The sequence below is a fragment of the Oncorhynchus gorbuscha genome, linkage group LG10, assembly GCF_021184085.1.
Source record: "Oncorhynchus gorbuscha isolate QuinsamMale2020 ecotype Even-year linkage group LG10, OgorEven_v1.0, whole genome shotgun sequence".
Taxonomy (NCBI): Eukaryota; Metazoa; Chordata; class Actinopteri; order Salmoniformes; family Salmonidae; genus Oncorhynchus; species Oncorhynchus gorbuscha.
The window spans coordinates 41,910,209-41,926,553 of NC_060182.1; the positions used below are offsets into that span (position 1 = coordinate 41,910,209).

Genomic DNA, 16,345 nt, shown 5'->3' on the forward strand with positions numbered 1-16,345 from the left:
AGAGCCAAGATCAGCAACCTCTCCTCCACCCTCTAGTCAGAGAGCCAAGGTAAGCAATCTCTCCTCCACCCGCTAGTCAGAGAACCAAGATAAGCAACCTCTCCTCCACCCTCTAGTCAGAGAACCAAGATAAGCAACCTCTCCTCCACCCTCTAGTCAGAGATCCATGGTAGGCAACCTCTCCTCCACCCGCTAGTCAGAGATCCATGGTAGGCAACCTCTCCTCCACCCTCTAGTCAGGGATCCATGGTAGGCAACCTCTCCTCCACCCGCTAGTCAGAGATCCATGGTAGGCAACCTCTCCTCCACCCGCTAGTCAGAGATCCAAGATAAGCAACCTCTAATCCACCCGCTAGTCAGAGATCCATGGTAGGCAACCTCTCCTCCACCCACTAGTCAGTGAACCAAGATAAGCAACCTCTAATCCACCTGCTAGTCAGAGATCCATGGTAGGCAACCTCTCCTCCACCCTCTAGTCAGAGAACCAAGATAAGCAACCTCTCCTCCACCCACTAGTCAGAGAACCAAGATAAGCAACCTCTAATCCACCCGCTAGTCAGAGATCCATGGTAGGCAACCTCTCCTCCACCCTCTAGTCAGAGAACCAAGATAAGCAACCTCTCCTCCACCCACTAGTCAGAGATCCATGGTAGGCAACCTCTCCTCCACCTGCTAGTCAGAGTGCCAAGATAAGCAACCTCCAATCCACCCACTAGTCAGAGATCCAAGATAAGCAACCTCTAATCCACCCGCTAGTCAGAGAACCAAGATAAGCAACCTCTAATCCACCCACTAGTCAGAGATCCAAGATAAGCAACCTCTAATCCACCCGCTAGTCAGAGATCCATGGTAGGCAACCTCTCCTCCACCCGCTAGTCAGAGATCCAAGATAAGCAATCTCTAATCCACCCTCTAGTCAGAGATCCAAGATAAGCAATCTCTAATCCACCCACTAGTCAGAGATCCAAGCTAAGCAACCTCTAATCCACCCACTAGTCAGAGATCCAAGATAAGCAACCTCTAATCCACCCGCTAGTCAGAGATCCATGGTAGGCAACCTCCAATCCACCCGCTAGTCAGAGATCCAAGATAAGCAATCTCTAATCCACCCACTAGTCAGAGATCCAAGATAAGCAACCTCTAATCCACCCGCTAGTCAGAGATCCATGGTAGGCAACCTCAAATCCACCCTCTAGTCAGAGATCCATGGTAGGCACCTCTCCTCCACCTGCTAGTCAGAGAGCCAAGATTAGTAGAGTTAGTAAGCAGAGTCAGGAGTTTAGTTAGTGAGTTAGCTTGAAGCCAAACGTCAGGCCCAACTGAGTTATGGTAAGAGTTCAACTTTAGTCAGTAGAGTTTATATAGGAGTTTATTCAGGCCCAACTGCAGCAGGAGAGAGCTAATGGGAGTGACCCTTCTTCAAGCTCTCTTTTCCCCTCAACTATTCCTCTGATCGTAAATGTGAATGTGTTCTCAGGCAACTAAGTGTTGAATATAAAAAATGAAGCAGTTATTCAGGTCCAGAGAGCCAAGGAGAGATCCCCATAGGATGGAATATTGTCAGGTAACAGAATCCTTTCATAAACACTTCATATATGTTGTGTCTCTCTCTGTCCTCCCCAGTCGAAACCGGTAGCATTTGCAGTGAAGACCAACGTGAGTTACTGTGGGGCTCTAGATGGGGACTGTCCTGTCCAAGGTGCTGCTATCAACTTTGAAACCAAAGACTTTCTACATATAAAAGAGGTGAGTGGAGCTCCGTCTGCATCATCATCAACAATCCCTGTCACTATATCACTAACAATCCCTGTCCCTGTCCCTGTCACTATATAGCCACATTCACCACTGCTGCCATATTGTTGGAACAACATTGACAGCAATTTCATTTGGACTTGACTGATGTCCATTTTGTCTCTATGTCTGCAGAAATACAGCAATGACTGGTGGATCGGTCGGCTGGTGAAGGAGGGGGCGGACATCACCTTCATCCCCAGCCCGGTGAAACTGGAGGCCATGCGGATCAAACAGGAACAAAAACAGGCACAGAGGTCAGGGTTCATCCTCTCTAATACATCCCCATGCCACATTCAAAATCTCTTTCTCGGTATTCTTTCCTTGATTCCTTGTGTCCTTTTCTGCCATCCTCTCCCTGCCTCCTCAAAACGTCAGCAAGGAATTCCTTGCATGACAGAGGGAAGCACAGTTGGAAGCACAGTTGGCAGCTCAGTTGGTAGAGCATGGTGCTTGCAACACCAGGATAGTGGGTTCAATTCCTGAGTCTACCCTTAGGTAAAATGTATGCACGCATGATGCTGGCTAAAAGAGTCTGCTAAATGGCATGTATTTATTATATTATGTTAAGCAAGGAGAGGATTCAAGGAAAGATAACATGCTTGTATAGTCCTTGAATCCTCAACTTGTTCTCACGCACCATGTTGCTGTCCTGCAGGAAAGCAGCGAACACATCGTCCAGCTGGAGGTCCACACCACCATCTGCAGGTGATTGACCTCACGCTTCCTTCTCGTACCGGATTCATGTGACGTGATGGCAAAGAAAAATGTCCGTCATGGAGGGACAATACAATGCTATACTACGCTGTGTCGCAAAGCCTGTTTAGTCATTAGACTCGACCATGTGCGCAGTATCCCGAGTGAAATGAAGTCAATTCAGGACGAATGCCTGAAATTCAGATTCCAACCCTGACAAGTGTTGCTGTTTTTTACTGGATGAAGGGGTATCAAAAGGAGCCACAGGATATCCTCTTTTCAGACACTATACCATCTGTTCTCCATAAATAGACATGCGTCTTTGCTTTAATGCTAAATCTGTTTTCTCTTGTTTTTACAAGCCAAACAGAAGCCAAAGCAGGTATGTTGGCCATACAGGTTATTCTACTGTGTGTAGAAATGGTAACCCCCTGACCCCTGAATACAGCCTCGTTATTGTTCTTTTATTCTGTAAAAGAAATGTGTGACTTCTTTTTTTCGTGGTTGCTTTAGTTTATTTAGTAAATATTTTCTTCACTCTCATTTTCCTTAAAAATGCATTGTTGGTTAAGGGCTTTGTAAGTACGTATTTCATGATGAGGTTGTGTTCGGCGCGTGTGACAAATACAATTTGATTGATTTCATTTCTTGATGTGTAAAATACTCTACTCCACAGTCTTTTGTTCTTATTTAATGACACTTTGGTAGATCTTATTCTCAATGACTGGGGGGTTTATGCTTAGCCTCGTAATTACCAGGCTGATTATCGCTCCGTGTAGCAACATTTTGGGAATTTTCAATACATTTCCTGATTTTCCCAAATTCCCGGTTGGAGCCTCCCGGAATAAGAAGGGAATGAGCTGACAACCAGGGAATTTATTAAAAGTTCCACGAATTTTGCAATCCTAAGCGAAACCGAATCTAAGCTTGCAAGAATTCCAGGTGGTTGTATGAGGTTAGGTTATGCTTGGGCCCAGAGTTTTCCCTGACCACATGATCTGTCCAGGAAAAACTCTGGGCTCTGCTATGGTCTTTAAAGTATAAGTTGTTCCAAGCCCAGTGTGTGTGTCTCCTGTGCAGACAGAGCATCTCCCACCCTATGATGTTGTTCCCTCCATGAGGCCGGTGGTGTTGGTGGGGCCCTCCCTGAAAGGCTATGAGGTGAGAAGCTGGTTGAAACACATACATGCAAGTACCCACGCACACACACCCTCACAGAGACACACAAGTATGCACGCACACACAAACTTCCATTCCATTAGCCCATTAGGCCAACCCCCTAAACTTATCATGATCAAATTACACTACATTATGATACAGTAACTATATGAATCATGTGCTGCCCACTCACAATCACATAGAAAATCAACACGTAGCCTGTCTACTGTACATGCCCCATACAGATTACAATAGATGGGTAGGGATATAAGGGATAAGATGATACTGCATGCCATTTGACTGTAATGAGCTTGACTTAGCTTGCGCCTAACACACAAGTCTGCACAACTACAAGGCATATAATTAGATTAAATCTCTCTCTCCTTTAACATTTTCACTCTGCCTCTCTCTGCCTCTGCCACCCCCCTCTCTCTCTCTCTCTCTCTCCCTCTCTCTCTCTCTCCTGTGTGACTGCGGAGGCTGAGAGCCAAGCCGTTTGTTTTGTGTGTCTGTGAAATATTTATGCATTTCTCTCGTGATGTGCTTTGGGGATGCTCCGGAGGCATACGTCAGCCTTCTCTCTCTCCTTCTCCATCCCTCCCTCTCTCTGTCTTTCTCTTTTTCTCTCTCTTTGTCTTTCTCTGCCTTTCTCCTTCTCTCCCTCTCTCCTCCCTCTCTCCCTCTCCAAGATCGCAGGGAAGTTGCAGCAGTAGGAGTTCTTGGTTTTATCCCCTATTTCACAAGGCATCTTTTTATTTTTATAGGCGGCCACTCCTCGTCTCTCACACGCACGCACGCACGCACGCACACACACACACACACACACACACACACACACACACACACACACACACACACACACACACACACACACACACACAGAGGCTGGGCCAGGCAAAGGTGTCTCTGTCTGCTCCTCCACAGAGATTACCGCTCTCTAAGCTCCACTGCCACAGTCAGACTAACATTGTCTTCAGTGAGATGGAAAGACAGGAACACTCAGACCCATGTTGTCTACTTCCCATAGTTACACAAACAGACCACACACATAGATCTGTCCTTATTTAATAAAGGACATAGAGATGTTGGTTCCTTGACTTTCTAAGTATTTCAGAGAGGGAGAGTGGGAGGGAGAAGGGGAGGCCGAGAGAGAGGTTTGTTGATGAACAATGGCCAAATCAGATATAATGTGACATTCAGTTGACCATCTCCATATTTATTTATTATCACCATCGAAATGCTAGTTCCAACAAGAACATCAAAGGGTTAGAAATCAGGTCGATGTTTGCCGATGGCTCAAGTATTTTCTTAAGTCCGCAATCTAGATCCCTGCACAGTCTCATTTAAGATTTTGATCACTTTTCTTGTCTCTCTGGACTAAAACCTAATTATGACAAGTGTACCATATCACGTATCATAGTTTACCAATTCAACGAGCGGATGGTGAAGTAGACATACTTGGTATTCATACAGTATCTCAAAAAAACTTACCACAACCAATTTCAATAGAAAAGTTGCAATTAAGTCTTTGGTCTTATCACAGTTTGCTGGAATGTTTGCATCATGCAGTTATATGGAACTGCAGGCCTTGCAAAAAATGTACTCACATCTGTCATCACTATTATGTTGATTGATTGATTCCAGTTAATAATTTTGGATTGAAAACGTATAGGCAGCCTAGCCAGCCCAATTTTGAATATAAACCAAATTTGATCACATTCATATTTTCTCCTGATACACAAATGGACTATAAATACATAACGTTACCAATTAGTTTACCCTGAACAAATGGATAGGGAACAGGGGGAGCCTACAGTAGCCTACAGTTGATCAGACTGAAACATTGTCTAGCTTTCATCCCATACAGCATGTCAGATCTCTAATGTTTAGGTGTAGCCTAGGCTGCTGCAACACATATATCATTAGTTTTTGTTCGTGTCTGTCCGGAGTGATTATGTGTTTTCATCTTTGCTAAATAAATACCCGGAGGAAAGTGGAAAGCCTACTTGAGGGCACACGAAATGGATGATGCAATGGAAGCTATGAAATCAGTCGAAAGATCGATATGTTCTGCAAGTAAAGCATTGTTCCGTGGAATTAACTCTGCGAGCTCTTTGTAGTTTCCCTTGTCGGAGGAACTGTCCCTCTCGTAAGTGTCCTCTAAAAGAAAATTCTTGCATGCCCAAAAAACGCAGTGGTGTTGATAAGTCGCTTGAGAACATCCCTGTTTCTTCTAACTTTTCTCGTTGTCTCGCACAGTTTGAATACGCAGACCTTCGTCAGGATGGATGCTGGCTTTTTCCCAGAAGCTTGAATCTGATGTGGGCATGTATATTCTGCCTGCTAAACAATCTATGTTCTTCGGGTCACTGTACCCACCTTTTGACCAAGGCTCAGATTTTCCAAAGAGCGGGCAAGGCCAGCAATACAGGCGGCTTGAAGAAAGGCTCCTTGCTAACCAGCTATACTTTTGATACCAGTTGGTGCTGAACGCACTCACCTTTTCATCCTTCTTCATGAAACTTATCTCAGGCAGAGGTCGACCATCATTTTTAATTCGCACCGTGTACCCCAGAGAATGACAGAGATTCTTCAACAAAAAGACCACAACATTTTCGGCAGCGTTGGCCATTCTACCATTCTGGCGGAGAAAACTGCACAATCGCGCTGGTAACGTTAGCTAGCTAGCTACTGAAGTTAGCAATGCACATTTACATAAATTGCACTAGCTGGACACAAAAATAAAGTTCTAAAACCAAGAAAACAATTTATAATATACTTCCTCCGTCTCCTGTAATTGAAAAAAACTCATTTGAATTGAATGATATAAAAAAATGGTCAACTATCACTTTTCACTCTTAATCTCTATCCAACAATATCACCAAGCTTCTCAACACACAGAACCCCCATAATGCTCTGTGGCATAATCCCAATATAACTCGCTAGGTTCATTCTCTAATCCTAATTCTATGATTGGATGGACAACATGTCAGTTCATACTGCAACATTTCTGACTGTGGTCATATTTACCATATATGAAGTCAATGTAGCCAAAGGAGGACGGAAGCTAGCTGTCCTCCGGCTACACAATGTGCTACCCCAGACAGTGCTGTTGAAGTTACTGTAGACCTTCACTGCAAAACAGTGTATTTTAAACAGTTATTTGGTGACATATGAATATATTTAATACAGCTTTATCTAAAATGATAACTTTTGTAATGTTTCACTATTTAAAAAAAATGAAATTTCACTGAGGAGGATGGTCCTCCCTTTCCTCCTCTGAGGAGCCTCCACTGATGCATGCAACAAACTCAGCTCTGTAGATTTTGCTACAAAGATTATTGGTATTGCTCCTATGTAGCTTGTTTCTGGTCACAGAAAACATCACAACATTCACTTAAAATTAACCTTACAAATAGCAGTGTTGGGTCATTTAGAAATCCATATTCAATCAGTGAATAATATAATAATACTCGTAGGAAATGTTTTCATCTTGAGCTCACAATCTGTGGATACTATGCAATTAGATAGGTTCAAAATGAATGTAAAACATCACAGCACAATTGAAAAATATATGGCACATGGAAACCAAACGAGGGTGGTCTATGGTGATAGGTGGGATGGGCTGAGAGTGGCTGAGGGGTGGGATTAAAGAGCTGAGATCTATGGTGATAGGTGGGATGGGCTGAGAGTGTCTGAGCGGTGGGATTAAAGAGCTGAGATCTATGGTGATAGGTGGGATGGGCTGAGAGTGGCTGAGGGGTGGGATTAAAGAGCTGAGATCTATGGTGATAGGTGGGATGGGCTGAGAGTGGCTGAGGGGTGGGATTAAAGAGCTGAGATCTATGGTGATAGGTGGGATGGGCTGAGAGTGGCTGAGCGGTGGGATTAAAGAGCTGAGATCTATGCTGATAGGTGGGATGGGCTGAGAGTGGCTGAGGGGTGGGATTAAAGAGCTGAGATCTATGCTGATAGGTGGGATGGGCTGAGAGTGGCTGAGGGGTGGGATTAAAGAGCTGAGATCTATGGTGATAGGTGGGATGGGCTGAGAGTGGCTGAGGGGTGGGATTAAAGAGCTGAGGTCTATGCTGATAGGTGGGATGGGCTGAGAGTGGCTGAGGGGTGGGATTAAAGATCTGAGATCTATGCTGATAGGTGGGATGGGCTGAGAGTGGCTGAGGGGTGGGATTAAAGAGCTGAGGTCTATGCTGATAGGTGGGATGGGCTGAGAGTGGCTGAGGGGTGGGATTAAAGAGCTGAGGTCTATGCTGATAGGTGGGATGGGCTGAGAGTGGCTGAGGGGTGGGATTAAAGAGCTGATGTATGGTAATGTATTATTGTTATGTGACTGCTGTATAGAAAAGTACCATGTATGTAGATGTGGCATAAAAATGTGTCCTCCTGAAGAGGGGGGGGGGGGTGTGATGGATGGCTTAATAAGTATCCAGTTGTCCAATCATATCGTTCACTGCAGCTCAGCGGTCAGTGGGGGGTGGTAAGTGTGTTGTTGTGATCGGGAGGGTGGTGTGTTCAGGAAGTGTCAGCATTTGAAGGCCTGTAGACCAGTGTCTGTGATGTCACCGATAACATGCCCTGGAAGACTATTCCATATATGGACAATAGTGTGTAGGAAGCTTCTGTCCCGGGAGCATGTTGTGGCGAACGATCGTTTTGACTAGATGGTATACAGTTTACGTCAAAATTGACCAGAATGGACTTTTCGTAGCAGGTTATGAGAACTTCGAAAGTCTAAGCTCTTGGTGGAGTGTGTGTGTGTGGGGGGGGGGGGGGAATTGTTTGAAGATGGTCATAGCATGGATCATTTAGCTATTTGATTTTGAATGTTAGCTAAATTGTCAGAGGCGGTCTCATATTGTTATACCAACAAAATGTCACGAATAAGGACACTAACATGACGTCCATTCTAAAAGCTCTGTGACTCTGGCCATGACCATTCAGGGGTCAGTGCTCTCTCCTAACCAATCATCATCCTCCCCTCTGTGTTCCAGGTAACGGACATGATGCAGAAGGCCCTGTTTGACTTCCTGAAACACAGGTTTGATGGGAGGTGGGTACAGCCAGAACCACTACGGATTAAGTTGTCAAATTGTTTTGCGAAAATGCTTGCTGATTTTGAATGCAGTGTACCCGCTTGTGTGGCTGGAATTGTATTCTTAAATAGTCCAATTAAATTGAATCTATCCAGCTAAATGTATCTATCTTTTCAGAATCTCTATCACACGGGTGACTGCTGATCTGTCATTAGCCAAAAGGTCTGTACTGAACAAGAAGGCCATCATGGAGAGGTCCAACACACGCTCCAGTCTAGGTGAGTGGAGGATGACTTGTTCAGCTTTAATTACTAAAATTCTGGAGATTTCAAATGTTCATCTTCATTTTGGGTCTGGAATAGCCCTCAGTCAGTCCTGTGGGAAATCGTTTAGACAGCTGTGTTGATGGTTGTACTATATCCCTCAGGACCAACATCACACTTTCTCTTCTCTCTTCTCTGTACTTATTGTGCCTTCTGTGGTTCTGTTGGTCTGTGCCACCTGACTGTAATTCTCTGTGTACGTTGGGGTGGTAGCTGAGGTCCAGAGTGAGATTGAGAGAATTTTTGAGCTGGCTAAGACCTTACAGCTCGTAGTTCTGGATGCAGACACCATCAACCACCCAACACAACTCCTCAAAACATCCCTGGCTCCTATCATCGTTTATGTTAAGGTGTCCTCTCCAAAGGTAAGGACTGATCCACTACCTGCACACTGTCAGTCAGTCAGCAAAAGAGCCAGCGAGACAATCAGCCAGCCCGCCCGCCAAACCAGTCAGCTAGCCAGCTCGTCAGCCAGACAGTCAGCCAATAAGCCAGTCAGACAGCTAGTCAGCCAGTCAGACAGCTAGTCAGCCAGCCAGACAGCTAGTCAGCCAGTCAACCAGTCAACCAGTCAGCCAACCAGCCAGTCTGCCAACCAGTCAACCAGTCAACCAGTCAGCTAGCCAGCTAGTCAGCCAGACAGTCAGCCAATAAGCCAGCCAGACAGCTAGTCAGCCAGTCAACCAGTCAACCAGTCAGCCAGCCAGCCAGCCAGTCAGCCAGTCTGCCAACCAGTAAAGCCAGCCAGTAAGCCAGTCAGTCAGTTAATATTTTTCTCCCCTCTCCCAGGTTCTTCAGAGGCTCATCAAATCTCGGGGGAAATCTCAAAGTAAACACCTCAACGTACAGATGATGGCAGGAGACAAACTAGCACAGTGTCCACCCGTATGTAATGAAAATAATACGTAAACATTTATTTCCATTGTGCAACAATCACAAAGTGTACGGTACTGTCTTTCCACTCTAATGGAATACGTGCCCTCACCAGTTCGGGGTGTTAGCATCATTCCCTTGAGTTTTACCATTTGGATAAAGTGTTCATTTGAGTTGGGTTTTTGACGTTGCCATCTACAGTGCATTCAGAAAGTATCCAGATCTCCTTTTCCACATTATTGTTACGTTACAGCCTTATTCTAAAATGGATTAAATAACGGTTTTTTCTCATCAATCTACACACAATACCCCATAATGACAAACCGAAAACAGGTTTTAGAAATATTTGAAAAATTCTTAAAAAATAACAAACAGAAATACCTTATTGACATAAGTATTCAGACCCTTTGCTATGAGACTTAAAATTGAGCTCAAGTGCATCCTGTTTCCATTGATCTTCCTTGAAATGTTTCTACAACTTGATTGGAGTCCACCTTTGGTAAATTCAATTGATTAGACATGATTTGGAAAGGCACAGCCCTGTCTATATAAGGTACCAAAGTTGACAGTGCATGTCAGAACAAAAACCAAGCCTCTAGGTTGAAGGAATTGTACGTAGCGCTCCGAGACAGGATTGTGTCGAGGCACAGATCTGGGGAAAGGTACTAAAACATTTCTGCAGCATTGAAGGTCCCCAAGAACACAGTGGCCTCCATCATTCTTAAATGAAAGAAGTTTGGAACCACCAAGACACTTCCTAAAGCTGTCCGCCCAGCCAAACTGAGCAATCGGGAGAGAAGGGCCTTGGTCAAAGAGGTGACCAAGAACCCAATGGTCACTCTGACAGAGGACAACCATCTCTGCAGCACTCCACCAATCAGGCCTTCATGGTAGAGTGGCCAGATGGAAGCCATTCCTCAGTAAAAGGCACATGACAGCCGGCCAAAAGGCACCTGAAGGACTCTGACCATGAGAAACAAGATTCTCTGGTCTGATGAAACCAAGACTGAACTATTTGGCATGAATGCCAAGCGTCACGTCTGGAGTAAACCTGGCACCATCCCTACGGTGAAGCATGGTGGTGGCAGCATCACTTTCAACAGGACAACCACCCTAAGCACACAGCCAAGACAATGCAGTAGTGGCTCTGAGACAAGTCCCTGAATGTCCTTGAGTGGCCCAGCCAGAGCCCGGACTTGAGCCTGTTTGAACATCTCTGGAGAGACCTGAAAATAGCTGTGCAGCAACGCTCCCCATCCAACCTGACAGAGCTTGAGAGGATCTTCAGAGAAGAATGAGAGAAACTCCCCAAATACAGGCATGCCAAGCTTCTAGCGTCATACCCAAGAAGACTCGAGGCTGTAATCACTGCCAAAGGTGCTTCAACAAAGTACTAAGTGAAGGGTCTGAATTGATGAGGTAAAATAACTATTTAATCGATTTTTAGAATAAGGCTGTAACGTAACAAAATGTGGCAAAAGTAGAGCGGTCTGAATACTTTCTGAATGCACTGTATCTCATCTCTCAGGAGATGTTTGATGTGATCCTGGATGAGAACCAGCTGGAGGATGCATGTGAACACCTGGCAGAGTACCTGGACATCTACTGGCGCGCCACTCACCTGCCCTGTTCCACCCCCCTCAACCCCCTATTGGACCAGAGCGTGGTCACCCCGCCCTCTGCTAACTCCAGCCAACAGGCGAGCTCCTCTCAGCATGATGTTTGAAGACCAATAGGTTCCATGCATGTCTTTTTGAAAATTGTGCAGGGCGAATGGAAGAAAAGAAATATGACCTTGTATGCCACCAAAGAATCTGGCCCTGAATCTGTGGTCAATCTGTTGCTTGCTATTCTCTCATTCATCCTTGTCTTTTTGTGTTTCCAGTTCTCAGAGACTCAAGAGTTAATAGAATGATCACTACCTAGCTGCCACAGACACAGACCTGGGTGAGTAGGACCCCCTCAGCAGGCACCATCCCTCCCTACACCCTTCGAAAAAAAATTGTTCTCTAGAACCTAAAACGTTATTCGGCAGTCCCCATGGGGGAACTATTTTGAAAAACCCTTTTTGGTTCCATGTAGAACCCTTTCCACAGAGGGTTCTACATGGAACCAAAAAGGGTTCTAACCTGCAACCCAAAAGGTTTATACCTGGAACCAAAAAGGGGACAGCCGAAGAACTCTTTTTCAAAGAGTGTACCATTTTTCTTTATTCTGTTCTACTCTGTTTTATTCTATAAGAAGCAGCCACTGCTGTGGTTCAGAGGTAAGGGGTCAGAAGTCCGAGGTCACTGGGGGTCACGGGGGGAACAGGGGTCGGCAGCCTTCGTTCCTGTCTGGATAGGCACCATCTCCACAGGCCTGCCCCTCTCAAAACTGGAGAGGTAGAAGGAGGTGGACGACAGGGGGACAGGGCAGCTTGCATCTGAGAAAGACAGAAGGACAAGGAGGTTGAGGAGCAGTAAGAGGAGCATGACGAGGAGGAGGAAGAGGAGAACACCCCCCCACCCCCTTGATAAAGACCGACCCCCATCTCCACGCTGCCCCCTGCTGAAGAGTCCTCCCAGAGTCCCCTGACTGATCCCACAGTCACATGATGCTTCTCAGGGCCAATCACTGCAACAGCACGCAACAGGAAAACAAACCAGAGCAGTGACCGGACCTCCAGCTTGACCCAGACCAAACCCTCTCGCCCCTTACCTCCCCAAACCTCACTCTTCGCCCCCACCCTAACCCTCACCGCTATTAGCACTCAAAACCACTTAGCGATAGCACCCAAACAGTTATGTAAAACCCACTGAACCAGCCCATGTGTTTTCACTAAGGGCAGGCCTTTCCAGACACAGATGGGTTGGTCCAGGTCTGGTCTTAGACAGTTCACACTCTGAAACAACAAGTGTAATCTAATGCTTAATAATGCTTAGACTGTTGCATAGTGTGGCATAGGTCTCTTCCTAAAATCACTGTCCAATCGGAATTTATGAATGTACTTAGAGTACAGTAGGGTAGAGTACAGTACAGTAGGGTAGAGTATAGTACAGTAGGGTAGAGTACAGTAGGGTAGAGTACAGTACGGTAGAGTACAGTAGCCCCCCACAATCAACAACTCCTCTCTTTAAAGCTCTAAGGTTTCTTACGCTTTCTAAAGATGTACTGAGGAACATGGCAGTGAAGGACAATGACATATCTCCCATATTTACAAACCACTTCTGGATGGCTTCCGCCACCACCATTTTCTGTGAGTCGCGATTTTAAGATTGGACCAAACTGTTTGCTGTAATTAGGGCACACTGGGCCACCACCGTGTTCCGATGTGTTCAGGCACCTGGTCAGTACCGTATGTAATGACCAGAACTGTCCTCTTCCTTTGTTTCTTGCGTTCTCTTGCTTGACAGCTAGTTTTTTTTCCCCATGGCCTGTTTGGTATTGTGTTCCCGTAACAGACTGGTATTGTAGGCCTTATATGGCGACATGGAGGAGTAAAGTATGCATGAATCAAAGCACATCCAGGCACAAACTTGCACATTGCCATCTACAGCTCTTGTGTATCTTTATCATGTTTCAACAGAATGTATCAACAGAAGGTCAGAGTAGCTTAGCCATTAAATTCACCAATCTGAACGCAGGCAGGCACCCAGATCGGAGGAGTCAGATCCCGCACGTTGTTTTTTTTATTTCTTTTTATGACCAAAAACATCATCAGTACTTGAGGAGATACATGAACCATTTGTAAGTTCAAAACGTTTAGGGCACACAGAAAAACTCTCCCTAAAACCAATTCCAGTTTCTCCTTGATGTATTCTTGCATGCCTTATCACTGTACAGCCCACATTACAGGACTTTACTGTATCTCTCCTCCCACTGTTCAACCTGTCAGGATCCAACCTGCTCTCTCCTCAGACACTACATTACACTCAACATATATAAGCGGTTGATTGCGACTTCTGATAACAAGTTCAGTTTAAGTTCTGATTTAAAAAAAGTGTAGTTAAAGTCCCAGCACTTCAATGATGAGTAGCCTATAAAGACTATGCTTCCACAATAATTCAGTTCTCATGAATTATGATGTAAATCTACCTATCCACCTGTTCCACTGTTATCCAAGCTTGTCCGTTTCACTTCCTGTTTTTCTTTCGTTGGGAGCGAGGGACCTCTAGTGTTGGGCTTGTGTCATGACACCCGAAGTAACACGTTACTGAATGTCATCCAACGTAATACCATCGCCCAAATGTCAACTCGTGTATCTGAATAAAATAGATATATTCACTAGTTATAGTGCTCTTATTGAGGAAAAGGAGAATGATGATATGTTGCCAATATGTAGATCAAAAACTATTTTTATGAGCTTCCAACCCTTACAGGAGCTACGTTTTCGCATTGTAGTAATACATACCTGAAGCTTTCCCAAGCAAACAAACCCATAAATCACAGCGCAGGATGCATCTCACTATAGAAAAACACGCACATGCCATTAATTGATAATTGTTGCTATATCATTACAAAACTGTATATGAATTACGTGAATTACTACCACAGTTATTTAATCGAATGTATGTGCATGATAAATCATATTTATTTTAGTAGAAGCACATATTTATTTTACAAGTAGAAGGGCTTTACAGGATCATAGTCAGTCACTGGAGCTTTTCACATCTCATTCTGAAGAGAAAATGAACTGATGACTTGCGTAGCCAATTAATTACATTATGTATGCACTCTAACATCACTTACATGTATTGTATAATTAATATTCATTCTCAGTTTTTCCTCAGTGATAACAAGGTGCACAAAATCTATAAACTGTTGACAGAAAATCATCTGGAAAATGTACTGTAGGTCTACTTGATCATGTCTTCAAAGCCTCATAAGCATGTATTTATACATAAATTGTGTATTTTCTCCACCATTTTTAGTATGAAATGTAGAATCTGTGCAAAATGGCACCATTTTCCCTTTTGCCATTTCCCCTATATAGTACAATATATAGGAAATAAGATGCCGTTTCATATGCAACCACAGTAGTTATTTGGAACCATCTTGAGTATTGCCTCTATTGATTGACCCCTAACCCAACATGTTACAATTTTGAGAAATTGTGTAAAGGCTGGCTTATACTTAGTCTAAGAATATGTCTGTAGACCACTAGATGGCGACCTCAGACAGTCAGTCGTTAGACCTACTATAACGTAACCTTGAGAACGACAAAACATACACAACAACCAAGCACAGTTCTACCACTGAAACACAAAAATCAGCATCAATCCCACTTGCAAATATTACATTATTCATGCAGGTAATTTATATAAATAATAATATAAGTCAAATTGATGGATATCCAAGGCACATGTTTTTCACAATTATCAATGCCTATAGTTTTGCTTTAGTTTTTCCAGACATACCTAAATTCTGTATGCAATACAAAGTCTTCTATCATTGACAAGACAGTAGCTGAGACTATCAAGACTCCTCTTCTGTTTAAGACGGGGTAATATTGCACTATTTTCATTTTATGTCTGCTTTATATTTATAATGCTATAAGTGCACTAAATGTAACTCTACTGTACCCACCACCTACAATACTGAGTATGATGTCTGGTGTGATAACCCATGTCTATGACTTCAGAAAAGTCAACAATTGAAATGTCCTACTACTGTACCTAATTATGTACAGAATGCATCTGATTTCAATAGCACATTAGGAATAATAAGAAACGAAATAAATAAACTGAACGTTTTATTGATGCTTACAAACGGTGTGGTTATTTTACTTCTGAAAACAACAAGTAACCACAGTAGTTATTTGCAACCATTTTGAGCAGCTACCGAGTGACTACAGTGGCTAACGCCCTTGTCCCGAAGCTAGCATCCGTTAGCCTCGAGCCAGGCGCATCTCCCGGCTAGCAAAGGAAATTACTCCAGCTGCATTATCTATTTTGCCAATTGCCTGGACCCGTCAATCCATCACGACTGGTCTGCCAACCTAATTCCGTCCGATGTGCCCTCAACCGGCCTTTGCCGGACGTCGGTGAAGACACTTCTGCTAGCCCCGGCCTGCTAACTTTATGAACGCCGTGTCACAGCTTCCCTGTTTCATCTATTGCTGTTCACTGGACCCTATGATCACTTGGCTACATAGCTGATGCCTGCTGGACTGTTCATTAATCACAGAATTCTATTTGGTTTGTTTTGTTTATCTGTCAGCCCCAGCCTTGAACTCAGGCCCTGTGTATAATTTACTGACCCTCTCTGCCCATTCATCGCCATTTTACCTGTTGTTGTAGTCTTAGCTGATTAGCTGTTGTCTTACCCGTTGATGTCTTAGCTAGCTCTCCCAATCAACACCTGTGATTGCTTTATGCCTCACTTTATGTCTCTCTAATGTCAATATGCCTTGTATAGGGTGGTTTAGGGTAGTTATCATTGTTTTATTTTACTGCGGAGCCTCTAGTCCCA

General features: G+C 44.2%; 1 protein-coding gene across 3 annotated transcripts; it reads left to right on the forward strand.

Annotated features, from left to right (window-relative positions):
- Nucleotides 1-1,629: 1,629 nt before the first annotated feature.
- LOC124046120 (voltage-dependent L-type calcium channel subunit beta-4-like) lies at nt 1,630-16,060 on the forward strand. Of its 3 annotated transcripts, none has more exons than XM_046366148.1 (12): nt 1,630-1,746; nt 1,927-2,048; nt 2,450-2,499; nt 2,850-2,869; nt 3,568-3,648; nt 8,655-8,713; nt 8,874-8,974; nt 9,233-9,384; nt 9,809-9,904; nt 11,421-11,591; nt 11,778-11,839; nt 12,137-16,060. In XM_046366148.1, exons 2-11 carry the CDS (start codon nt 2,014-2,016, stop codon nt 11,805-11,807), a joined length of 795 nt encoding a protein of 264 aa, XP_046222104.1. In that variant the 5' UTR covers nt 1,630-1,746; nt 1,927-2,013; the 3' UTR covers nt 11,808-11,839; nt 12,137-16,060. The 3 variants fall into 3 exon arrangements, with proteins under 3 accessions (XP_046222104.1, XP_046222105.1, XP_046222106.1); XM_046366149.1 differs by having other exon boundaries at nt 12,140-16,060; XM_046366150.1 differs by lacking the exons at nt 1,630-1,746; nt 2,850-2,869 and having other exon boundaries at nt 1,959-2,048; nt 12,134-16,060.
- Nucleotides 16,061-16,345: the final 285 nt, after the last annotated feature.